General features: G+C 33.5%; 5 protein-coding genes and 1 long non-coding RNA gene across 6 annotated transcripts; 5 read left to right on the top strand and 1 right to left on the bottom strand.

Moving 5' to 3' along the window:
• Nucleotides 1–9,580: 9,580 nt before the first annotated feature.
• On the top strand, nucleotides 9,581–10,928 carry LOC111208294 (F-box protein PP2-B10-like). Its single transcript, XM_022707310.2, has 3 exons — nucleotides 9,581–9,941; nucleotides 10,023–10,141; nucleotides 10,221–10,928. Exons 1-3 carry the CDS (start codon nucleotides 9,630–9,632, stop codon nucleotides 10,639–10,641), a joined length of 852 nt encoding a protein of 283 aa, XP_022563031.1. The 5' UTR covers nucleotides 9,581–9,629; the 3' UTR covers nucleotides 10,642–10,928.
• A 1,578-nt stretch (nucleotides 10,929–12,506) lies between these two features.
• Nucleotides 12,507–13,322, bottom strand: LOC111208048. Its single transcript, XM_022706750.1, has one exon. It carries the CDS (start codon nucleotides 13,320–13,322, stop codon nucleotides 12,507–12,509), a length of 816 nt encoding a protein of 271 aa, XP_022562471.1.
• Nucleotides 13,323–16,726: 3,404 nt separating this feature from the next.
• Nucleotides 16,727–18,296, top strand: LOC111208267 (F-box protein At2g02240-like). Its single transcript, XM_022707224.2, has 3 exons — nucleotides 16,727–17,156; nucleotides 17,427–17,545; nucleotides 17,640–18,296. Exons 1-3 carry the CDS (start codon nucleotides 16,836–16,838, stop codon nucleotides 18,058–18,060), a joined length of 861 nt encoding a protein of 286 aa, XP_022562945.1. The 5' UTR covers nucleotides 16,727–16,835; the 3' UTR covers nucleotides 18,061–18,296.
• Nucleotides 18,297–18,897: 601 nt separating this feature from the next.
• LOC106407404 (F-box protein PP2-B1) lies at nucleotides 18,898–20,311 on the top strand. The gene is made up of 3 exons (XM_013848260.3): nucleotides 18,898–19,250; nucleotides 19,336–19,454; nucleotides 19,537–20,311. Exons 1-3 carry the CDS (start codon nucleotides 18,933–18,935, stop codon nucleotides 20,099–20,101), a joined length of 1,002 nt encoding a protein of 333 aa, XP_013703714.1. The 5' UTR covers nucleotides 18,898–18,932; the 3' UTR covers nucleotides 20,102–20,311.
• Nucleotides 20,312–22,410: 2,099 nt separating this feature from the next.
• LOC106407424 (F-box protein PP2-B1-like) lies at nucleotides 22,411–23,825 on the top strand. The gene is made up of 3 exons (XM_013848280.3): nucleotides 22,411–22,782; nucleotides 22,880–22,998; nucleotides 23,110–23,825. Exons 1-3 carry the CDS (start codon nucleotides 22,489–22,491, stop codon nucleotides 23,663–23,665), a joined length of 969 nt encoding a protein of 322 aa, XP_013703734.2. The 5' UTR covers nucleotides 22,411–22,488; the 3' UTR covers nucleotides 23,666–23,825.
• Nucleotides 23,826–24,428: 603 nt separating this feature from the next.
• LOC125590264 lies at nucleotides 24,429–24,812 on the top strand. The gene is made up of 2 exons (XR_007326598.1): nucleotides 24,429–24,499; nucleotides 24,578–24,812. It is a non-coding gene; the product is annotated as an uncharacterized LOC125590264 (long non-coding RNA).
• The last annotated feature ends 1,870 nt before the right edge of the window (nucleotides 24,813–26,682 follow it).

The raw sequence follows: 26,682 nt of genomic DNA, 5'->3' as shown, positions 1-26,682 counted from the left end.
TCATCTACATTAGAGCAAGTTACTAGACATGTACTTTGTTTCCAACTGTAATTTATTAGTTTCTAAGAGACTACCATAATCTTTAATCCAGCTTTTCCCGTTTTAATGAACCAGGTGCCAACTTTTATGAACTAACTCCCGATTAAAAAATAGGTGTAAGAGTAAAACATGTCCTCTACAAAATTGATGGAAATTTGGGTTTAGTCTTTCATCAGTAGCTCTAACAAGGATCAAACAAATTTGGGCCTCTCTGCTGTACAAGTAATAAAGCAAAACCATTTCATGATTCTTCTTCACTCAAAGTATAGCTTAACCTTTACATTTTTGCTTGCATTTGTCTCTTTTTTACTACTTCATTAGTCGATGTTTCTATCATGACTTTCTGAGGGATGTTTGATGCAATGTTTAGTGGGAAAGGTAGCAGATCCCATCGTTCGAAAATGGGAACTTCTAAACTTACCATCCCTATTCTCAGTAATTTTATTGTATGTGGTGCGCTAGCCTAAAAACTTCATGCTAATACTGATTTTCTCTTAGTTTTCGAAAACAATAACAGAGTTTTCTCACGTTTTATATATCGCTGGTTGGCTTGCAATAGCATTTACACAGACCATGATTGGCTAGATGCTGGAAGATGTTCCAACAGGCTTTGCAGTTGGTTTGTTCTGCTACGTGGTAATTGTGCTTCTACAATCTTTTTTGTATATATATAAATAAAGTATAATACTTAGGTTCACCCCTAAAGTAAATGGTTAAATTCACCGCACTTTTAATAACCAATCAAATTGCCATATAAGATTAAGTTAGAAAAGGAAATATATTAAATTAAAAAATAGCTAGAAAATAGTAATAATGTTGACGTTAATGCCGTCTACAAAACTCTAACCCCTAAACCATAAATTCTAAATTCTAGACCCTAAATCTTAAAATCTAAACTCTAAACCATAAATCTTAATCATAAACCCTAAACACTAAACCCTTGATTCTAAACCCTAAACTCTAAACCCTAAACCTGGATTCTAAACCCCAAACCCTAGATCATAGACTCAAAACCCTAAACCCGAGATCCTAAACCCTAAACCCTAAACCTTAGATCCTAAACCCTAAATTCTAAACCCTAAACCCTAAACCCAAAACTCTAAATTCTAAACTCTATATCCTAAACCCTAAATCCTAATTGTGAAACCCTAGATTTTAAATTTTAAGATTTTAGGGTTTATGATTTAGAGTTTTGGGTTTACGGATTAAAATTTAGGGTTTAGGGTTTAGGATCTAGGGTTTATAGATTAGAGTTTTGGGTTTAGGGATTAGAATTTAAAGTGTAGGATTTAGGGTTTACAATCTCGGGTTTAGGGTTTACAATTTATGATCTAGGGCTTAGAGTTTATGATCCAGGTTTATGGTTTAGAGTTAGGGTTTAGAATCAAGGGTTTTAATGTTTAGGATTTATTATGGTTTACAGTTTAGGTTTTAAGATTTAGGATTTATGATTTAGAATTTATAGTTTATGATTTAGGGGTAAGAGTTTTGCAGACGACATTTTTTCAGTTATTTTTTTTAAATTTAATATATTCCTTTTTTAACTAATCTGACTTGACAATTTGATTGGCTATTAGAGGTGAAGTGAATTTAATCATTTACCTCAGGGGCGAACCTAAGTATTGTTCATAAATAAATACGTTAGGTTTTCTTAGTAAAACACGTGAAGTGATGATTTCAATTTGGACTAATTTTTATGGAGAAATGTTTTATCCAAGGGTTTAGGTTTTACCCAAGGGTTTAGGGTTTAGTGATTAGGATTTAGGGTTTAGTGTTATTAAAATTTAGTTTTTAATGTATGATTTAGGGTTAAGATTTTCCAATGGTTTAGAGTTTATCCAAAGTTTAAGGTTTAACGTTTAGGGTTTAGGGTTTAGGATTTAGGGTATAGGGTTTAGTATTTTGCTGAAGACTTAACAATATTAATTAATTTATTTTTTGTAACTATTTTTATGTATTTTTATTATTTTATTTTAAAAATATAATATAATTTGGATATTCAATTTTATTTCTTTTTTTAAAAGATATCAAATATCAAATACTCAAACACTATTGGATGGTGAATCTAGAGGTTCATCCTAGGGGGTGAACCCAAGAATTTCTCAGTTTTATGTAGGGAAAAGAGTTATTCTTGGGTTCACCCCCTAGGGTGAACCTCTAGGTTCACCAGCCAATAGGATTTCTTTATTTCAAATTCGATATCTTTTAAAAAAGTAAACAAAATATTATTAAGTTATATTATCATTTTTAAATAAAAAAGTAAAAAAAACAGTATTTACAGAAAAAATAATTAAAAAAAAAAAATTTAACGTCGTCAGCAAAACACTAAACACTAAACCCTAAATCCTAATCCCTAAACCCTAAATCCTAAACCCTAAATCCTTGGATAAACCTAAACCCTTGGGTAAACCCTAAACCCTTGGGTAAACTCTAAACCTTTGGGTAAACCTTAAACCCTTGGATAAATCTTAAACTCTAAATAAAAACACTAAACCCTAAAACTCTAAACCCTAAATCTTAAACCCTAAACCCTTGAGTGTTTACTGATTTTGATTTAGAGTTTAAGATTCATCCTAGAGTTTAAGATTTATCATAGGGGTTAGGGTTTATCCAAGGGTTTAGGGTTTAGGATTTAGGGTTTAGGATTTAGGGTTTAGGGATTAGATTTAGGGTTTAATGTTTTGCTGACGACGTTAAAAATATTTTTTTTTGTAATTACTACTATTTTTTTTAATTTCTTTTTACCTTTTAATTTTAAAAAGATAATATAAGTTGACAATATTTTGTTTCCGTTTTTAAAAAATATCGAATATAAAATAATACAATACTATTGGTTGGTGAACATAGAGGTTCACTCCTCCCTAGGATGAACCGAAGAATAAGTCGCAGGGAAAATGGGGACGCGGAAAGGAATGTAGGGCTTCTTTGCAGACTCTCCCTGGAGATGATGCTGAAGTCCTTAAGCAACCAACACTATCACAAGTATTATTCACTATTCATCTGTGAACATGCATGAAGCTCTTTTTTAGTTTTCACAAGCCATTTTAGATGCACCCTCGAAATAACAATAAAATGCTTGCTTATCATTTTTACTCACGTTTCTGCAATCTAATTTTTTTAAATCACCAACTACTTGAAAAACTTCAATTTGACGCTCATGTTCATGTTTTTTTATTAATCTGAGAGCATCCCACTTGAGAAACGTAAAAGTGACGCTCATGTTCATGTTATTTACTTCCCTCTAGATTCTTATTTTCTGAATGTTTAATCCATGCAAAAACCACGGTTCAAAAACAAGCGAACTGGTTTCTTTTTGTACCATGCAACCGTATAAGTAGTTTCATTGTTATTCTTATTTTAACAAGCTACAGTATATACATATGGTTGAAACACGAGCAAAAGGAATAAACCGAAAATACATTGACTAATCCCCTATATATTATTTGTGAAACATTACAACTTCTTTTTGTAGCCACGTGTCATCACTAGAATGATTCTTAGAATAATTAGAGAAATATGTTGGTCCATCTAATTATATAATAAATTTTTTATTAAACTAACCATAAATTGATTATTAATGTCATTTATTATTTCCTTAAATAAAGATTACGAATTGCCTAATGTGGCTAAAGTATATATGACAATTAATGATTTTGAATAATAAAGATCTGATAAAAAAATAATGTATCTTCTATCAAATTTGTTTAATTTTAAACTATTAAAATAATTTTAAAAAATCACAATAACCATATTATAAAAATTTAGATTTTTCTGTATATGTTATATTTTGAATTTTAAAAAACGACTATAAATTACTAAAACTGTTAAAGGTCTCACATTTAAATTTTGCGATCCATTGTTTAAAATTTTTGTTATGACAAAATACAAATGATTACAAAATCATATAAATAAAAGTCTAATTTAATTAATCATTAAGATTTAAAATATATATGTATATATATCATTCTAAATTAAACTATAAACCATATTGAATAAATAAATATTTTAATTTCAAAATTTACTTTGAATAAATTTTTTTGATAAATTTTTGAACTAACATTGATAATTGTTTTTAAATTATAAATTACTAAAATTATTAATCCCACAATGAAAATTTTTTTATCAGTAATTTAAAGTTTTTGCTATTAAAGATGCACATGATAAAAAAAAAAACATATGAGTAGAAAACATCATTTAATAGACATTAATATTAAAAATATACTATGTATGTTAATATCATTTAAATTTAATTACATATCCTATCAATTTTTTTAAAAAATTGTTTGGATTAATAAAATTGATTTATACGTTTGCATCAATTTAATTATATATGTAATAGTTACTGACTTTTAATTATTCAATATATATTTATTATTTCATAATATGTAAGAACATATAATACATAAAATAATTTATATATATAATGTTTATCCCGCGCAAGGCGCGGATCTTAATCTAGTTTGAGTAGTATTTACTGTGACAACATCATCAAAATCATCAAAAAAATTTAGAGGAAGAATCGGAGTTAACTAACTAAACTTTACTTCAACATTTCACGTTATACCCTTGATAATAAGCAGATCAAAAAACTCATACAAATAATAATTACTAGGGTCGGTCCGCGTTACGCGCGGGATTTGGTTTATGTGTAATTTCTATTTGAACAGAATTGTAAAAGAACTGTTTGTTAGGTATTATTTAGTTTCATGTTGTATTGATTATTTTACATTATGGGATATTTGAAAGAGATGGTGGACTTCACCTTGTTAGATATGTAAGTTCGAATGTATTTTGGGTTATTACGTTTGTTAATGTGGCCTTGTATGGACTTGATGAACGTATATAACGTTTTTAAGCAGCTGAATATGTTGTTGGGTCAATTTCTTTCTGGTTTTATTATCTTCTTCTCGGTTTAGTGATATCTTATCAACCAAACAATCAATGAAATTTATACTAATTTTAGTGCGACTTACTCCACAGGTTTTCTTAAGTAATTTGCATATGTTTATATTTGTTTTAATCTTTTTTTATCCATACTGTTTAAGGATCCGATAAGAAATAAATGATAATCTTTTTATATTAACTTTTATTGCTTTTAAAATACTTCTTAATAACTGGAGAATAAATTTGATGTGTTGCATGCGAAATTGTAAGATTCTGAAGTTGGTTTGTTTTATATGATATTAAGGTTAAATCTTTTTTATAGGCGGGCAAACAAATAAAAAATAATTAAAATATATTATATGTTAATATACGCGTAAGAATATTTGTTTTGTTCTAAACTAAAAATAATGTTAATCTTTACTATTTGTTTTTGTTGTTTTTATTAAAATTAAATGTTTTAAAAATTATTTTTCATTAATGTAATTATTTTTACCTTTTTAATGTTAATTCTACCGCTGTCAAAAAAAAAAAAAAAAATGTTAATTCTACCTTTATTATAAAAGTAAGTAATGTACTTGTATTACAGCTGAAATTCAATGTATAAATCATAAATTATTTTCATTCTTATATGTATATATATATTTTTTATTCCACAGTTACTTTTCTTGTCTTTTATAGGTTTTTAAACCTATTGATGTAGATAATATAAAAATTAAAATTTTGTTTCTAAAGCTAGTTAAATTACATAACAATAAAAAAAATTGATTATTTAAGAATATATACATTTTATTTTTAAAAAAAAAATCAAATAAACCATATCATCCAAACTGGTTAAGATTATTAAAAAAATATTATTGTTAGTTTTTAGAGTATAATTTTTGTTGTTTTATTTTTATTTGATTACCTTTTGAAAATGATCTTTGTACATTGAATTCATTAATTATATATATATATATATATTTAGTTTATTATTTCCTTAATAATTATCATAATTTTTATTAGTAATTTTTTATGAAATATTTTTATCTTATTCATAATATTATATTTTTAAATAGATATATTATGTACCACATTTTCAGATCAAGTAATACTGACACTGAATAGCTATTTTGAACAGGATTTTGTAAAAGTATATTATTATGAAATTAATTATCTATTATAGTCTTCTACTATAATATAAATTTATGAAAGTAGATTCAAACCAATATTACTTTAAAATCACAATTTGCAGATGATGCTGCAAAAAGATTTTGAAAATGAATTTAAACCAATAATTTTTTTAGTTAAGTTCATAAAGAACATTGATAAGCAAAAATCAAAAAGAACTTTGATAAGCATATAAACCTTCGACCAACGGTAGTTGGATACAAAGAAGTCTTTAGGACGTAAATCATTGTATTGTTGTTTCTACACCCACTGGAAGTAGGATCGAAAAGTTTTTTTTTTTTTTAAGTTGTAGTGGGTGCTTTTCTGATTCAATATACGAATTCGGTGGTTCGTAAGATGTTGTAAACTTGCTCTGTGCAGCTAACATATCAATTGATGTAAAACAATTTCTTCCAAAGTAGCACTGTAACTGATAATGTTCTAATGACTTGAGTAGAAGAACATTCAGAGAAGAAGATTAAAGAAGAATCGTAGTCTAGAGAGAATACTATATACAAGAACACAGAGACCAAATCCTTGTGTACACTTGTATGCTTTTTCTACATATGGCCTTATATATTAGTAAATATGATTGGACCCTACTTGCTGTTAAGACTCTTTTTATATTTAGACAAAGGTAGTTGTTGATGTTTCCAGTTTGTGAGAAAACTACACATCAAATCTAGCTTCTAATTCACCAAAGTACTGCAGATCTCTGGTTTTTTATATATCCTCTTTTGTGTCCTCTCTAAGTAGATGTACAACTGCAGCTGATACCCTAGATAGCTTTGCCTTAACCACCAGCTTGGCCTCTGCCTTAACCACCTCTCACAAAACCTCCATGTTGGTTTTGGCTGCCACTAAGTAAGATATAGTTAGATGATAAAAACCACCACTACGTTGATACGAAAGCGAGCTCAGTCAATAACACTTATATTGGTATGTATCTCACTTAAGGAGCTGCATCACTCCCTTGCCTCCAACTCTTTGTTGGCAATAATTAGTGGCTTGTTTAAGTCCTTTTAAGTGCAATCATCAAAAGAATCAACCCTCAATCTCGACTATTCTCTTGTAAATGAATAAAGAAAAAAGACAAACATGTTGCAAGACTTACCCAATGGAAACAGTTAGGGAGATCAGAGATGGAGGAACTTGATGCTCCGTTACAAATGATGAACCTCAATCATTACCTTGTATGGGTTCTGAAGTTCATAAAATCTTCAACTACTATCTCACTCTCCATACTTTTCGTGATGGACCAACATCGCCTAACAAAGCTTACAAACTCAATATACCTTTTTCTAGGTTATATAGAGTATACAATAACTAATAAAGGTATAGAGACATTCATTTCAATGAAGAAATAAAACTGAGTAGTGGTGAGCAGATTCAAAAACCGAGCAACATCATCTGACATAACTCCATGCACAGTAGACTGCATACAATGTGATGATAAGCAGTGAATATTTAATGCTAGAAAAAAAAAGCTGCAATAGTTTGAACCTTTAGGTTCTGAAACAAACAAAGGAAGCGTTTTTACCTTTTATCAAAAGCCATTTCTTTGATTTCTCCATGTCTTTTTTTCTATATTCCTCATCATTTCTTTTATGGCCTCTACGGTTCCACACCATCATACTTGTGCTTCTTCTGGGCCTGCTAAAAGACAAAAAATGGAAGTGATTTTGTAAGTTAAAATATAGATACCAAAAACAAAAACCTTCGCAGCAGGAAAAGACAGAGGAAACAATATGTTCTTCAATTGATGAATCGATGAGTAAACAATAAGCTTTCCTTACAGAAACTAAATGGTTGGATAAGTTGTGCAAAAGATCTCTACGAAAGCGTTCAGCTCCTTCCTGTATGCTTTCCTTTTTGGCAATCAAGACCTTGTTGGCAAGTTTTGTGTCTGTCTCTGCTGGATATACAACAAAAAATTCACGGCTTTCTGTGAATACATATTTATAACACAAAACAGAAAGAACATCAATTAATTTGTTGCCTAAATCTCTCTGTAACTTTTTTTGGTTTTAGAGAAGATGGTTTTGAGAGGAGGAATGCTTATCTATTTATACTCTTAGTTAGACCGCCTCGCCGAGGAGAGATCGCATTCAAGGCTAGATCATGGGTGCTTGGATTAATAAGAGATTAAACACGATGAAGAAACAACTTGAAAGCATTACAGAGAAACATACGAAGATCAGAAGTCGCGGCCGAACATAGAAGAGAGACGAACCCTAATCTTTATCTGTCGCGTAAAGCCCATAAACACAGCGTAAGAAAGGTAACGAAATAAGCCCAAAAACACATTGTCTCGCGAATTAATGATACGGTGCGGATCGTGGAGAGACACGCGTCGCCTCTATACTGAGATAGTTTCCATGTAGCCTCACAGGAGAGTCACAAACATTTTTTTTATAATAATAGATTTAATGTTTTCCCATATAATTGTCTATGGACTCTTCGTATCAATCAAACAAACATTATTATCTTTTTTTTGCAAAAGAAATAAATACACTTCCAACACATAATCCGTACGTAACGCGGACCCGGACCTAGTTTATAGTTAAAAAAATTCAAGACATTTACTATTCATTATTCAGTTGAGATAAAAAAACTCCCTCTATTTTTTTGTTCAGAATATTTATAATGTTTTAGTATAAACACACGAATTAGTAAAAAAATACTTTTATTAAAATCACTTGATTATAAAAAAAAAGGCAAATTTCCAAAATAGCACCTTTCTAAGTTTATATCATAAAAATAGCACTCAAAAACTAAAATGACCAAAATAGCACCTTTCTAAGTTTATCCTTTGAAAATTTTAATTTTTTTTATTTTTCAAAATTTGAAATCTTATCCCCAAAACCTCATTTCTCAACTCTAAACCCTAAACCCTAAACTCTAAACCCTAAACCCTAAACTCTAAACCCTAAACCCTAAAATCTAAACCCTAAACCCTAAAATCTAAACCCTAAACCCTAAACTCTAAACCCTAAACCCTAAATCCTAAATCCTAAATCCTAAACCCCACCCTTTAAATTTAAACCCTAAGTTTGTGACTTTTGATAAAACATTAAGTGCTATTTTTGTGACTTTTGACCTTGAGTGCTAGTTTGGGAACATAAACTTGATTTAGTGCTATTTTTGTCTTTTTCTCTAAAAAAAAAGAAAAAAAATCAATCATTAATATTCTGAACAAATAAAATAAAAAATTGTTTATTAACTTTTAATATTTTAATCAGTATTTTACATAAAAAAATTAAAACATCATATGAATAGAAAAATAATATCTTTTAAAACATCATACAAAAAGAAGTAAGGAGTATTGTTTTTTGAAAATCAAAATCTGGGTTAATACATTTTTTATCTCTCCGTTAAAAAAAAAAAAAAAAATGATCTTATGATCCCTCCTCACCTTGTTGGTTACGACTACGATTGACGAAACCTCCCCGAGTAAGCAAAGAAGGGTAGTATTGTAAATATGTGCGGATGACTTCTCGGTGTCAGACACCACTTTATAAAAGAATCTATTGTCTGAAACTTTCCAAAAGCAGAAGGTGATGGCGAAAAATCACGGCGTTGAATCTAGCGGCGAAGGCCGAGGAAAGATCGGTTCGGATTCGTCTCCGTTCGATTCCTTCCCGGAGGATTGCATCTCCAAGATAGTCTCATTCACAAGTCCACGCGAGGCCTGCGTAGCAGCTGCGGTATCGAAAGCCTTTGAATCTGCGGCCAACTCAGATGTGGTGTGGGAGAAGTTTCTTCCGCCGGAGTATGAATCTCTAGTTCCTCGATCACGGGATTTGTCGTCCAAGAAAGAGGTGTACTTCGCGTTATGCGACGAGCCTGTTCTCATCGACGATGGTACAAAGGTATAAACAAGTTCATAGGGTTTGAGAATCATAGATCTGTGATGCTAATGAACGATTCTGTTTTGTTCTTGAAATAAAAAGAGCTTTTGGTTAGAGAAAGCAAGTGGGAAGAGGTGTATCATGTTATCTGCGATGAACATCTCAATCATATGGGGAGACACTCCACAGTATTGGGAATGGATTACAATTCCTGAAGCTAGGTAGCTACTCTCTTTGTTAATCCTATTTTTAATAAACTATGATTGATTTTTTTAAAAAAACTTGGTCTGTGTTTACAAGGTTTAAAAGAGTTGCAGAGCTTCTTAATGTGTGTTGGTTTGAGATTCGAGGCCGGGTGAATACTCGCGTCCTATCTCCAAGAACTCGTTACTCGGCTTACCTTGTGTTCAAGAAAGCGGATCGCTGTTACGGCTTTGATGATGTGGCTATAGAAGCTGGGGTTGGAGTGGTGGGTCATGAAGCTTCTACAAGAACCATATGCTTTGAAATGGATGATGATGATGAGGAGGGAGAGATGGGATGGATCTACCCACAGGAGAGGGAAGATGGTTGGATGGAGGTAGAGCTTGGTGAATTCTTCACTGGAGATATGATGGATGGTCATGAGATTGAGATGAGTGCTTTGGAGACTAGGGAGCTAGGCTGGAAGCGCGGCTTGATCATTCAAGGAATTGAAATCCGTCCTGCAAATATCCAGTAAAGAAAATAATGCCCGGAGTATTCATCTATATTGGTATTGGTTATGCCATTGAGTGAAGAGGTACAATCCAATTGATAGAGGTATCCTTGTTTAGTTGGTATATGTAAAACCGGTTTTAACCGGTTGTGCTTTGGTATGCGTCTGTCTAATATATCTAATTTAAAAACGTTTTTGTAGTTAATGAGTGTTTCTGTGGATGGCGAATTTGCAGTGTTTCTGAATTTTGTCATAGTACCATATGTTGTTTTTGGTCAAATTATTATATAGATGATGAGTATTTCCTTAAATGTGTATGGGCGACTCGAGACGAATCTTTCTTTTTGTTTTTCCCCATCGGCAGAGACTACGAATTCTTTAAAGTCTCAACCTTACAGAATAAGAAAAATCATATAGATAGAGACAACTATGGAACAAAACAAGGCGTTCACACAAAAAGGCAAAGAAGTTTCCAGCTCAACGGTAGGGCCAAAACGCGGCGTTGATGCCAGACATGTCTATCTCAAGTCTCAACCTTCGGTTTTGCACTTTGTTTATAAGATTTAAGCATAATGATCTGTCACTCGCCTTTAAATTTATCATATTCGTGTTATGCTTGAGAATTACGGGAAGTAGGATTTGATTTTATCTGATTTAAAAACTACTGAGACTATTTAGAGTATTTTGGTATTGTGAAGTTCAAATCCATGCATCTATTCAATATTGGTGTTGGTTTGAGGTTCTTTTTGTTTTCTTCCGCAAAATCAAAGAGTTTTGGCTAAAGAAACGGAGTGGGAAGAACAAGTGTGTGATGTTAGCTGCAAGAGATGGTTTTGTCATTACTTTTGAAGTTAATCTATCACACATGAGTAAAAATTGTACTGATAGTTTTGTTGATTTTATATTTGTTAGTTCTAATATGGTCATTATTTATGGGGGTGAATGTGATAACATCAGTCCACCAAACTATGACTTTGTTCTAAATCTCTCCGAATTGTGAGAACTATGAATATATTTATCTCCGAATTGATATTTCAAAATTTAATGACCCATAAATCATGGTTTAAACTGGTTTACTGTTTACCAAACGATTTTAACCAAATAAACCAAACATTCTTAACCAAAAAAAATCAAACCTGATCCGTTTATGTTTCATCTCCCGGACGAGCGAGAGATGATGGCACTCTTGCTCCACCAGTTTTTTTTTCCCAGATCAGGGAGCACTTTCGATATATTCTCAAGCAGTCAAAATTCAGATGAAATTAGAAACACTTGACCTGCAACTCTAAGATATATCAGAATTCAATGACATAAATTATACACCATCATAAAAAGCTAAACTTAGCAAAGAATAGCATCACACGACCTGTTAACAAAAATCTACAAAAAGCCCATCTTCAAATTTTCTTGTAAAATCACAAGAAACCTCCAACTAAACATCGTCAATCTTGGACCAAAAGTTACCTCAAACCTTCAAAATTTTCCTCTCAAAGAGATATCAAAGTCGGTGATGGTGGAAAAGCATGAAGTGAGTCTCACGCTCGTCGGGTGAAGAAGAAGATGTGAACGGGTCGGAAGACGGAACTGTTTGATTGATAGTTTTTTTTGTGGGTGCAAATGTTAAAATTCATACCATTTTTGAGTTTTTACAATATTGCATAGCAGCTTAATACAAGGAGCAACTAAAATAAGAAAAGGAGAGAATGATCTTACAACATGAATTAACTATAAGGATCGACGAACCAAAAATAAAGCTGAAGCAACGAGTGAGCTTGAGAAGGATCTCGGGGAATGGAAAGAAGCCTGTCACGCAGAGAACGATCTACTGACTTGAAGAAAGGCAGAGGAATAAGAGAGACACTTCTGAAGATGCGCGAGTTACGTTCACGCTACAAGCTGCACACAATGACCTGCAGGAGCAACTTGAAGATGACCTTAGTCTGAACGGAATAAAGGCCCTGGTATTGAGAACACCAGAGAACCACTGCATGCAGAATAATAGGAGATGAGATAATGAAGCGACCACAATACTTAGACCAAATCCCAGCCACAAAAGGGCAGTTGAAGAAAAGATGATCATGAGACTCAGTGCCATCATCACATAAAACACAAGAACCCAGTACCTTAAGACCCCACAAAAGCAAACGATCCCTTGTTGGCAATCTAGCCAGCATAGCGAGCCAAGTAACAAAATAACAACGAGGGATTTCCTCCTTGAACCACACCACTTCATACCAAGGAACCATAGGAGCAGTTGCACGCAACCTGTTCCACTTCACATGAGAGGAGAAGTCTGAGACAAACCCACCGGTTTGACCTCTCCACAGATACACATCAGGGCCGGACGAAGGAGTTGGCACCCTGGTTGTGGACATAACAATTTGGAGGGTAACTGCATCTTCTGAGGGAGCAGGAGGAAAGAACCAGTCACCATTCACAACTGCATCCGAAACTGAAGCAGAGAGGGGAACCTGTAGCTGGCGAGATCCCGAGGAGCCAAACATCAGGAATAATGGACCGAGATCTATCCAAAAGTCATACCAGAAGGAGGCATGTTTACCATCACCCACATTGCATCTTAGAAATTGGGAGAGGAGGGGCTTGAGCTGCAGCATGCCTCGTATGGTAGTAGAGAAGTGCTGAGAGTCTTGAACAAGCCAGTAGTTCTTGTCTTGAAACCGATTATGAGATAACCATGCAACCATAGTGAACCAGAGTTAGAGAAAAAATTTCAAAGTCTCTTCAGTCTGAAAATCAAATCAAAGTCCTCAAGTTTCCTTAGGCCCAACCCTCCCTCCTTCTTCGGCATGCATATATATGACCAAGAAACGCGAGCCCCAGCAGATGGAGATGCACAAAGAGAGACAACCTTTGCGTAGAAACTCTTTGGTAGAACAAAAACAAAACTCCAGAATTTGACCATGCTATATATTACCGAGTAAATAAGCTTAACCTTACCAGCAAAGGAGAGACACTTGACTGTCCAAGAGTGTAGTTTAGAGGTGATTCTCTCCGAGAACAGTTGAAGAGTGGCCATATTAATCTTCTGGGGATCCAACGGCAGCCCTAAGTACCGAGTGGGAAATGACCTCTCTTAAAACTAGATAAATCAGCCATTACTGCAGCTTGAATATCAAGGTAACCACTAAAAAAAATCTCAGACTTCTCATTATTCATATCCAAACCCGACCAAGTCTTGAAAGAAGCCATGACCATTTTAACACCATTAATTTATGACTGAGAACCATCAGAAAATATTAGTAGATCATCAGCTAAGAGCATATGAGTAAGGCGGGGAGTTGAGCATAGTGGGTGTAGGCGGAATGTGTTATTTGTCGCAGTTCTTTCCAACAGTTTAGAGAGGACTTCTATAACCATAATGAATAAATAAGGAGAGATGGAGTCTTCTTGCCTCAAGCCCTTCTTCCCTTCAAAGAAATCCACTAACTCACCATTTATGGCCACTGACAACCTTGGAGATGGGATACCCACTCGAATCCAAGTAAAAAACATCTGAGGCAAGTCTTGAGCTTCTAAAATCTTGATGACAAATTCCCAACAAACAGTATCAAAAGCCTTCCTTATATCCACTTTTAGCATGCCACTCTTCAAGCAAGATCGCTTATTATAGTCTCTGATCAGCTCTCCGATACTAGTAAGACATTCTCACCTAAGCTTCTTCCTTTGAAGAAGGCTGCCTGGTTTGGGCTTACACATTTCTGCATGATAGGTTTCAGTCTATTTGCAATTATCTTAGAGATAATCTTATAGACAACATTGCAACAGCTGATTGGCCTGTAGTCCCCTAGAGAACAAGCTTCTGGTTTTTTTCGGTATCAACACAATGGCGGTTGTGTTCAGGTCCTTGAGCAGTCTCCCATTCCTGAAGAATTCAGAGACAGCTGCTACCACATCACTGCCCACAGTATCCCACGACGCCCTGATAAACTCCACCGAATAACCATCGGGACCAGAGCTCTTATTTAATGGCATGGAGAAGATGGTTGCCTTGATCTCACATTCAAGGACATTTCTGCTAAGATAAGCCCTGATCTCACATTCTGGTTGCCTTGATCTCACATTCAAAATGTTTGGTTTAGCTAGTAAAATTGTTTGGTAAACAGCAAACCAGTTTAAATCATGGTTTATGGGTTATCAAATTTTGAAAAATCGATTTGGGGAGGAATAGGTTTACAATTTTCAATTCGGCGAAATTTAAAGCGAGATCATATTTTGGTGGACATCTGATGCTATATGATAGTTCTCGCGATACTAAAAATAATGTGAAACATGCAGTAGGTATTATTGATTGATTTAGAAATTCATATAGTATTTACAAATCTTAGTAAAATATATAGATTTTTAAATTTTCTCGGATTAGTAGTTACAAATCCGGAGGTTTTTCCTCAGATTTGAGTCTTTGTATTTTTAATAAAGAAATATATACAGATCCATTCAAATTCATTATAAAGTCAAATCTATTAATAAATCTGTATGATTGAATAACAATTGATTTATATTAGAATTTATAAATCTTAAACCAATAACACTTGATTTCAATACAGATTTTAAAATCATAGAACCAATAACACTAGATTTAGTTTAGATTTTCAAATCTATTAAAATACACCAACCAATAACCTCCACGCAGTATAAAAAGGTTATCCTATTTTATTTTATTTTAAAATTATATTAAATTAATTTTCAATTTATTATTTATAATCGAATAAATCAATTTTATAATTGTATAGAAAAGCTATAACTACTATTAATTTTTTTTTAATCTTACGTGTTAAAATTGAATACAGATCAAAATCTAGTATAAACAACTCAACATGGTTAACGAATATGAAAATACTAAGTTAAGACCCGTCTTGCGCGGGATAAACATTATATATATAAATTATATTTACGTATTATATGTTTTTACATATTATGAAATAATAAATATATATTAAATAATTTAAAAATCTTTAACTATTACATATACAATTAAATTGGTGCAAACATATAAATAAATTTTATTAATCTTTTTTTTATTTGATAAGATGTATAATTAAATTTAAATGATATTAATATATAGTGTATTTTTAATATTAATGTATATTAAATAATGTTCTCTGTTCATATAGTTTTTTGATCATTTGTATATTTTATATCAAAAATTTAAATTACTGATAACAAAATTTTCATTGTGGAATCAATAGTTTTAGTAATTTATCATTTTTAAAAAATTAAGTTGTGAATGTTTGTTCAAAGATTATATCAAAAAAAAATTTCAAAGTAAATTTGAAAATTAAAATATTTATGTATTTTATATAGTATATAGTATATTAATAATTAATTAAATTAGACTTTTGACTTATATGATTTTGTAAGCATTTGTATCTTGTCATTACAAAAAATTTAAACCATGGATCACAAAATTTGAATGTGAGACTTTTAATAATTTTAGTAATTTATAGTGATTTTTTAAAATTCAAAATATACCATATACAGAAGAAAAAAATTCTTATTATATGGTTAATGTGGTTGTTTAATTTATTTTAGTAGTTTAAAATTAAACAAATATGATAGAAGTTACACTAATTTTTATCAAATCTTTATTATTCAAAATAATTAATTGTCATATATACTTTAGCCATATTAGGCAACGCCGTAACTTTTATTTAAAGAAACAATAAAGAACATTAATAATGAATTTATGGTTAGTTTAATAAAAAAACTTACTATATAATCAGAATGACCAACCTATTTTTCTAATGATTTTAACAATCATTCTAGTGATGACACGTGACTACGTACGAAAAGAAATTGTAATGTTTCTCGATTAATATACAGGGGATTAAAATGAATGGTTGAACAATGGTATCAAGTTGTTACATAGAATTTTAATATAGAATATATAGAAAACAGAAATATATGACAAATCATATTTATTCTTAATAAAATTATAAAAGAATATCGATCGCCAAGAGAAAATTGGCTTCGTTTTGTAAATCCAAGTAAAAACATGCAGCGTGAAGAGGGGGAGGCACGCGGCACGTACAGGTCCAAAAGAGGGTAGTTCCGTAAATACTTGCGGGACGACTTTACACGATGTCATTTTCAATTCCGTAACAGCAGAGGTGACTTTTGAAACAGTCACGAGTCTTTTATCAAAACATAATAAAGCCTTGGCATCTCCATCTTTTTTTCTCAACAAATCTTCCAAAACGATGATGCAGGCAACGATGGGACAAAACCAAGGCGTTGAATCTAGAGTCGAAGATATCATCATGACGGAGCCGTCACCGTTCGATTTCTTGCCGGAGGATTGCATCTCCAAAATAATCTCCTTCACAAGTCCACGTGATGCTTGCGTCGCCGCTTCGGTTTCTAAAACGTTTGAATCGGCGGTTAAGTCAGATATCGTGTGGGAGAAGTTTCTTCCGCCGGAATATTCCTCGTTGATCCCACGATCGAGAGCTTTCTCGTCCAAGAAGGAACTCTATTTCGCTCTCTGCGATGATCCTGTTTTAATCGAAGAAGGCAAAAAGGTATATATAATCAGATAGTATGTCTATTTATTCATTATAGGGTTTGACTGTTTGAGAGTAATGATCTTAGACTGCATAGAATCATCGAATTTTAACTATATGTAATTATATAACAAGTATGTGTGATTCAATCTGATTTCAGAGATATTCTAGAGTAATTAGTGAAATAGAATCATTGATTTATGTTAGAGAATTATGTGAACAAGAGTGCGATTGGACCATGGAGTTGGTGTAGTTTTTTTCTGAAGTTTTTTTTTTAAAATATGATAGAGCTTCTGGTTAGAGAAAGCAAGTGGAAAAAGATGTATTATGTTATCTTCGAAGGAAGTGTGGATCACATGGGGAAGTAGTCCACAATATTGGCGATGGGTTTCAGTTCCTGAATCTAGGTACGTTACTCTCTTTATGGCTGACTGAAATAACTCATTCTTATTATGATTATAATTAGTCTGATGATGGGGAAGAAAATATGTTGCAATGTAGGTTTGAAAAAATAGCGGAGCTACTCAATGTATGTTGGTTTGAGATTCGTGCTGGGATGCATACTCGTTACCTATCTCCAGGAACTCGTTACTCGGTTTACATTGTGTTCAAGACAGAGGACGGATGTCCTGGATTGGGTGATATCCCGGTTGAAGCTGGAGTTGGGTTGGTTGGACAAGAATCTTCTCAAAAGTTGATATACTTTGTTGGGCCTAGTGGTCGAAGGAGAGACAGAGAAAGGAGAGATGTGACCAGACCAAAGGAGAGGGAAGATGGGTGGATGGAAGCTGAGCTTGGTGGGCTGTACAATGAATCATGTTGTGATGATATCTCGGTTAGTGTTGTTGAGACCAAGTCTCCTTACTGGAAACGTGGTTTGATCATTCAAGGATTTGAATTTCGCCCCGCGAAAACTCAGTAACACTAGCTATATGCAGTTTCCTGTTTATGCTTGTTTTGTTCAGTTTCATGTCTAAGCAACGTGAAACGCTTTGTTGTATTGTAATGTTTTCGTAACTTTCAAGTTTTTGGATTGAATGTGTGCATGGTTTGATTTTGATCACATGAAGAAATCAATACATAAAATGTGTGTGTTCCTCCTTTCTTATCAAATACTCTTGTATGGTATCGTAATAGTGTGCTTATTTTGAAGTAAAAGATGAATAGTGTTCCTACAAAGTTTGCCATCCCAAACCATGTAAAGTTATATTTCATGCAATACGGTTTTGTTTACTTCCGTCTCATGTGTAAGCTAGTGAAAAGCTTTGTGTGGATCATTCAGCCCCCAAAACATTGGCTTTGGTATTCAGAATTTGAAGTAACTTATTATGTAAAAATAGATCATTCAACTCCCAAACATATTAAACAATATATATATGTGTGGATTATCCAACACTTAGTCCAGATAATTTCAAACTCAATAAATATCGGAACCAGCCATGGTTGTACTTGTACCGTAATGTTTTGGGATCTTTAAGTTTGTGGATTGCGATGTTTGTATTGTTTGATTTTAATGTACATCATTCTCACATGAACACATATATATCAATAAAGAAACTGTGTAACAGTGCTTCATTTTGAAATGAAATCTTCTCCGATAGTAATTCGTTTACAACTCTCTGAAATGAGAAAAAAAATGAACAGTATTCCTACAAATTTGGCCATGCCAAAACCTTATCGGAAAGCTGTTAGGCTTGATAAGGGTATTATCGGAATATTCAAATCTCAAACGGTATATATATAAAAGACGCATCCACACTTCGTGTCCGAAACGCATCAGACTCCAAAAACGCTATGGAGCAAAGTGAACTCGGCGATTCGAGTAGCCGGAACGATGAGATTGTTTCCATCGGAGCTCCGGCGCGGTTCGATACATTGCCTGAAGATTGCATCTCGATGGTGATTTATCGCACCTCTCCCCGCGATGCCTGCGTCGTGGCTTCGGTTTCGAAAACCGTTAAATCGGCGGCTGAATCGGATTTGGTTTGGGAGAAGTTTCTTCCTCAGGACTACACATCTCTTGTTCCACCTCGATCTGTGGATTTCTCGTCGAAGAAGGAGATGTATATGTCTCTCGCCGATGATTCCGTTCTGATCGACGACGGCAAAAAGGTGTTACCTTTAATCGGATTCGATTCAATAAATGTGAAATTAATTCTTGGGTTTAACTTTTTAATTTGGTGAAAAAAAACAACAGAGTTTTTGGTTGGAGAAAGGTAGTGGAAAGAAGTGTTACATGTTATCTGCGATGGATTTAAATATCCTTTGGATTAATCGTCCTCTTTATTGGAAATGGAATACAGATCCTGAATCTAAGTAAGTTCTCTATTCTTGAAGTTGTGCGATTTGGAGTTTAGATGATGTTATTCTTATACTTTATATGACTTGTGGAATCAAGGTTTGAGAAAGTAGCGGAGCTTCGTCACGTGTGTTGGTTCAAGATTCAGGGCAAGATAAGTTGTGGAATGTTGTCCAAAGGGACACACTACTTTGTCTACTTAGTGTTCAAGAGAACAAGCGGTGGATCAGTCGGTTTCGAAGACACGCCCATGGAAGCTCAAGTCGGGTTTGTGGGGAAAGAATCTAGCAAATCGTTTGTGTTACTCGAACCAGGCCGACGTGGTTATCGTTACTCGTGTGTTTCGCGCAGACCGGTGTATAGCGAGTTCAGGACGCGACGTCCAAGGGCAGGAGTTAGAGGAGAGAGGGCGACTGATGGGCATGTGGAGGAGCCCAAGGAGAGAGGAGATGGGTGGAGTGAAGTGAAGCTTGGTAATACTTACATTAGCGATGGTGGTTGTGATGATGATGGTGATGAGATTGAGTTTGCTATTATGGAGATTCGGAATAGTGAAAAGGGACAAAGGAAAAGTGGTTTGATTTTCCAGGGAATTGAGATACGGCCCATGAAAGAAGGAGAAGAAATGGTCATTGCCAAATCATCAAATTCTGACAATATCTGATTTGAAGTATCAACAGAGTTTAAAGCTGTTGTATTGGCTGCTTCATGTCTACTAAGAGTTTAGCTCTCTAATTGTGTAGTTGTTGCTATGCAAAATAAGAAGTTGAGGACTCTCTCTCTCTTTTCTACCAATTTTTGAATGACAATAACTTTATGTAACTAAAATTTGTCCAAGTTCCTTCAAAATTTCTCAAAAACATCTTTTGATATATTTATTAGGGGTGGCCGGGTGGGCAAAAAAAAAAACCGAACTAAACCAAAGTATTTGTTGGCCTAGTGGTCGAAGGAGAGATAGAAAAAGGAGAGAAGTGACGAGACCGAAGGAGAGGGAAGATGGGTGGATGGAAGCTGAGCTTGGTGACCTGTACAATGAATCATGTTGTAATGATATTTCGGTTAGTTTTGTTGATCAAACGTGGTTTGATCATTCAAGGAATTGAATTCCACACCCATTAAATCCACGTAAATGGTTACATCCTGTTTCTTGTGATGGAAGAAATGTGGTTTTATGATTTTTCCTCTTTATGCTTGTCTGCTTCTGTTTCATTTCTAAGCAAAGTGAAATAGCGTTGTATATTGCAAAGTTTGTAATGCTGTGTATTGTTTGATTTTGAATGTTCACCGTTCTCACAAGAACGAATTTCAATACAGAAATTGTGTGTTCTTCTTATTGATCCACAGTACTTTTATATAGCATTTTGATAATGCTTCACAATGCTTCGTTCTGAAACAAAAGTCTTCTTCAATATTCCTTCCATTTCATTTTATTTGTCGTTTTAAAGTTTATACACACAAACAGTAACAATCTTGACTTTATAAGGACTATAAGCTATATTTTTCTAAAAGGCCGCTAATGACATAATTATGGTTTGAACTTCGCTAATATCGACACTAGACTAATGAAATATTTAACAAAAAATAACCGAAAATTGTATATATATTTTAAGGCCTGCAAGTTCATGCTTCTAAAGCTTCCTATCAGGGACAGACCTGCACACAAATTAAGAAAACATTTAATTTTATATATTTTTAAAATAAAAAACATTATTATTGATACACCAAATCATATTTCAATCGATGAAAAATAAACTGAAAATATTAAATTTTGCATTGAAATTTTAAAATGAAATGTATTTTGAAGCGAACATTTTATTTTACAACAACAAATAAACTGAAATGGAACGAGTAACACTTGACTCACGGTTCTGAAACGAAAATAATGAATAGTATTCCTTCAAATATGGTTATTTGGTTATTTGCTTCACTTGAACAAAGAAAATTGAACAGCTTTTTGTATCGTAATGTTTTCAAACCTTTCAAGCTTTTTTGGAATTAATGTCTGTGACTTTTGAGTTTTTGAATGTCAAAAACCTTTTTTACCCAGTCATCTACAGTGAAATGTGCCTTTGTACACACTATTTAGGCGATAAAAATAGATTTGGCCTTTAACAAAGATTCATCATATTTTATGAATCATTTGAATTTTCAGAATATAGTACCCTTGTTTGTTTCATCACCGCTGGACGCAGCGGCTGCGTTATAAAAAATACAGCAAAACAGACAAAAAAAACAGAATCAAAAGTTAAAACAATGGCTGATTGATTTTGCTGGAGGCATAAAACCGTAGACGCCAGTAACGCTGAAATTTCCCGCATCCGTTTTGTTTCTTGTTAGCTGCCGCAGCGACTGGAAACAAGTCAATGGTTCTTCACCGGAGTTGTATGTTGCGGTGATGAAATGCTTAATTATCGGACGCTTCCGCTGGACGCAGCTTTGATGAAAGGAACAGCTGTATTAATGTCTCTGGTACCTTCATAGACAAGGTAAACACTAAAGAAAAGGTAGTTGGTTTGACTAATTAGGCAAAAGTCTTTTCTTTTTTATTCTGAAAAAACAAAACTTATTCCAAAAACGTTACGCGTATTAAGACTATTTCTAACTCATCCCCTATTTTTATTTCTATATTTTCCCTTAAAATAGAAAAATTCTATTATAGAAGTGGAAATGCTCCAATGTATGCCTTTATAATAGAGTTTTTCTATTTATAGAAAAAAATATAGAGATATGATATTTTTCTATTTATAGAGAAAAATATAGAGATATGTTACTTTTTGCCTCTATATTTTCTTCTAAAATAGAGAAACTCTATTATAGAAGCATACATTAGAGCATTTTCAGCTCTATAATAGAGATCTCTAATTTAGAGTTTAATATAAAAGGTGCACATTAGAAATGCTCCAAGGGTATTAGTGGAAAATCAAAATCTTAACTCGTAAGTCTTACACGAAACCGGTATATAAAACAAACCAAACATCCACTTCATGTCCAGAACAGAACATCACATCTGTGTCTAAACTTAAAATTACATCAGATTCGAAGAAAAACGATATGGAGCAAATTCAAGTCAGCGGAGGAAGTAGCCGAAACGGCGCGGCGCGGTTGGATACATTGCCGGAAGATTGCATCTCTATGGTGATTTACCATACATCGCCGCGAGATGCTTGCGTTGTGGCTTCGGTTTCGAAAACGGTTAAGTCAGCGGCTGAATCGGATTTGGTTTGGGAGAAGTTTCTTCCGCCGGACTACTCATCTCTTGTTCCTCGATCGCTGGATTTCTCGTCGAAGAAGGAGATTTATCTGTCTCTCGCTGATGATTCCGTTCTGATCGACGACGGCAAAAAGGTGGAGACTTCAATCGAATCTGATTCAAAAAATGTGAAAAATTAGAGTTTTGTTTTCTTACCTTGTTCTTGATGTTGACTGGGGAAAAAATAAACAGAGCTTTTGGTTGGAGAAAGGTAGTGGGAAGAGGTGTTACATGTTATCTGCGATGGATTTAAAGATCACATGGAGTGATTGTCCTGTTTATTGGCAATGGAATACTGTTCCTGATTCTAAGTAAGTTTTTTTTTTTTTTTTATTATTGTAAGTAAGTTCTCTTCTCTTACTTAGTTAAAACTCTGTTTCTTGAATTGGAATTTAGATTGTCATCTCTATGTGTGGAATCAGGTTTAAGAGAGTAGCAGAGCTTCGTGACGTGTGTTGGTTCGAGATTTGGGGCAAGATAAGTTGTGGAATGTTGTCCAAGGGGACACATTACTCTGTCTACTTAGTGTTCAAGAGAGCGGGCGGTAGATCATACGGTTTCGAAGACACGCCCATGGAAGCTCAAGTCGGGTTTGTGGGAAAAGATGCTGCTAGCAAAAAGTTTGTGGTTCTCGAACCAATCGATATGGATAAGCCCAGTGGTTATCGTTACACGAGTGTTTCGCTCACGTGGGTGTCTAGAGAGGATAGGACGAGGCGTCTGAGGGAGGTTGGTGGGAATGTGGAGGAACCGAAGGTGAGAGGAGATGGGTGGATTGAAGTTAAGCTTGGGAAGGTTTACATTCACGATGGTGGTTATGATGATGATGATGATGGTGATGAGATTGAGTTTTCTATTATGGAGACTCAGAACGGGCAGTGGAAGAGTGCTATGATTTTCCAGGGAGTCGAGATTAGACCCATGAAAGAAGGAGGAGAAATGGTCATTACTAAGGGATCAAATTCCGACAATATCTGATTTGAAGTATTGAGATTAACATTTTGGAGTTGTTAAATATGCAAAGTAAAAACTGTGGACTATCTCTCTCTTTTGTATCAATGTTTGAATGCCAAGAACTTAAAAACCAGAGGACAAATATGTACAGTATATATGTCAGCAATATGGAGTGTTCCGAATATGTTTATACTGTTTTTTTTTTAATTTAGTTTTTGTTACAATAATTTAATGAACTACTTAAGTAAAACGAGACTCTTTTATGAGTACGCTACTTCTATTTAATTATTTCCTATCAATTTTTTTATTATTTTATTAAAATTATTATTAAATTATTATTAAAAATGTAATATGTTAAGTTTCTACATTAGCTTATTTTATAATATCTTAAAATATTATTAATTTTGGACTGTAAGATTTCAAATAATATTTAAAACTTTTACATAATTTAAATGGGAATTCGATTCCACACTAAATCAGTAAAAATCAGAATCGAACCTAAACCAAAATTTTTAAATATTGTCTGGAACTTTAAATCTTTAGTCCCAAAAATAGGCATGAACCGAATTCGTATGGATATCCGAACGTCCACTCATAATCATGTTGCCTGTATTAATTGACATCATATTTTATTTTTATAATGTGCAAATTTTAGAAAAACTTTAAATATTTTAAAATTTATGTGTTACAATTTCTCTGAATCTATAAATTATTTATTGAATAAATTTTTATGTAAATTATTTTTAATTTATACTGTTTTGGATCGTTTTTATCCAATTTCATCATTCAAACATATATTTGACAACGGTGAAGAACGAGGACAAGATGGAGTTCAGTAAAGTCCTTGAGGCTATTAAGGTAAGAGATGATTGTTCATCTTCATTTGCTAAATATTTAAAAATAAATTCTTTAACTGTTTGCATGGTTGGATTATAGGCAAACTTTAATGACAAATATGAAGAGAACCGGAAGAAGTGGGGAGGAGGGATAATGGGATCCAAATCACAGGCCAAGACTAAGGCTAAAGAGAGAGTTCTAGCCAAGGAAGCTGCTCAGAGGATGAATTAATCTATAGTTTTATATTTTGCCTTAAAAAGTCTTTTGTTTTAGCTGTTGGGACCCCTCTTTACACCGCCTTGAGTATCCCATATTTGACTTGGGCTTTATGGAAGTGGGGAGGAGGGATATGTTTTATACCACTTAATTAACACTTATACCGTTAAATCCACTTAATATATTATTGTTTTGTTTAATCTGATTGGTCTGTTAGATCCGTAATGCTTGATCCATTTTTCTTATTTAAAGTCTTCATGTAACCAAAATTTGTCGAAGTTCTTTCAAAATCTCTCAAAAAATATTTTTAATACATTTATAGGTTAATTTGTGAAACAACCAAATTTCAGAAAGCATCATCTTTTAGGAAGTTAAGCCGATGAAAAATTGCAAATATTCTTCTGATTTAATATCCGGAATTTTGGAGGTATTCATGATCCGATCCATTTTGTTCGAATAATCAATTATCTGATTCTCGTAGCCACTTGGATATCCGGTGTCCCAGATATCCAAAATTTAGATTTTTAACCAGATATCCGATTCGATCTCCACAAATAAATAAATAAATAAATAATCCAAAATAATATAAAATAATAACATTTTATTACAAAAATAAAAATATCAACTTTTAAAAATTCTAATAACTAATAATATAAATTTAATAAATAAAAATATTGTAAAATTATCTAAAATATAAAATTTATATAATAAATTTAATAAGGGATCAGATCAGATGTATGTTCTTAAAAATATTAGTATTTGTGATTTGCTTTGTTTCTTATGTATATTGCATATTATTATTTTCTTTGATTCATAGAGTTACAAATATCCAGAGTTTTCGAATCGAACCGAAATGAATAATTAATCAAATCAAAATTTACGGATATTTTGTCCAGACCTTATTATATTAGTAGCTGAAGTATGACGTCGAGAGAAAATGTATGTTTGTTTGTATATCTGTTTCTTGTAAGACTTAAGACTATCAACAATGGTATCCTGATTCCAAACATCTTAAATTCTAAAACGCTATGGAGCAAACTCAACTCGGCGATTCAAGTTCCGGCGGAGGAATTAGCTGGAATGATGCGGTGCAGTTTGGTTCTTTTCCGGAAGATTGCATATCGATAGTCGTTTATCATACATCGCCATGTGATGCTTGCATTGTTGCTTCGGTTTCAAAAATGGTTAAGTGAGCGCCTGAATCGGATTTGGTTTGGGAGAAGTTTCTTCTGCTGGAGTACTCATCTCTTGTTCCTCAATCAGTGGATTTCTCGTCGAAGAATGAGATTTATATGATTTATTCTGTTCGACGAAGGCAGAAAGGTGTAGAATTTAATCAAATTTGATTCATGAAATGTGTGAAAGTTAGGGTTTCGTTTTAAAGTTGTCAGATTCTTGATGTTTTGAATCAGAGAAATCGGAAGGGGACTTGCGACGTAGTTTGGTGAAGACGATTCAGAAGGAAACCGGAGAAGAGTTTTGTTGATGTGTTCCTTTGCTCATCGAATCCACTGTTGCATCATCGCCAAAGATCTTTTTGGGTTTGCATCCCTGGAGCTCTGAATTTCTTTTCTGATCTGATTATCGATAATTGAAAAGAGTGAGTCCACTGATCATAATTGATTTGCATGCAGGCGGTTGTTGCGTTCGTTCCAGATCCAATAGATAATCGCCTGCAATCCAAGGAGGATCAGAGATCGAGTAGTTGTTGGCGGCGGGAGAGATAGCATCTGGTCTAGGGAGTTCTCCCATCGTCGGTCTGGCATGCTCCTACATCTCCCTGCAACAAGGCGCCACAGCTCAAAAGCAAAGTCACATTCCCAGTAAAGATGGTCTCGAGATTCATCGTTTGTGTTACAAAGAAGGCAGAAAGACGGAACCTGGATGCCCTTACTAATCAGTCCGTCGCATGTTGGAATCCTGTTCTGCACTACTAGCCAAGCATGGAAGCTCTGGCGAGGTATACTTCTCGATGTCTAGATTGCTTT

Source organism: Brassica napus, chromosome C7, assembly GCF_020379485.1.
Source record: "Brassica napus cultivar Da-Ae chromosome C7, Da-Ae, whole genome shotgun sequence".
In the NCBI taxonomy this organism is placed as follows: Eukaryota; Viridiplantae; Streptophyta; class Magnoliopsida; order Brassicales; family Brassicaceae; genus Brassica; species Brassica napus.
Note: the sequence above shows the minus strand (reverse complement) of the source record. Positions and strands in the feature narration are given on the sequence as shown.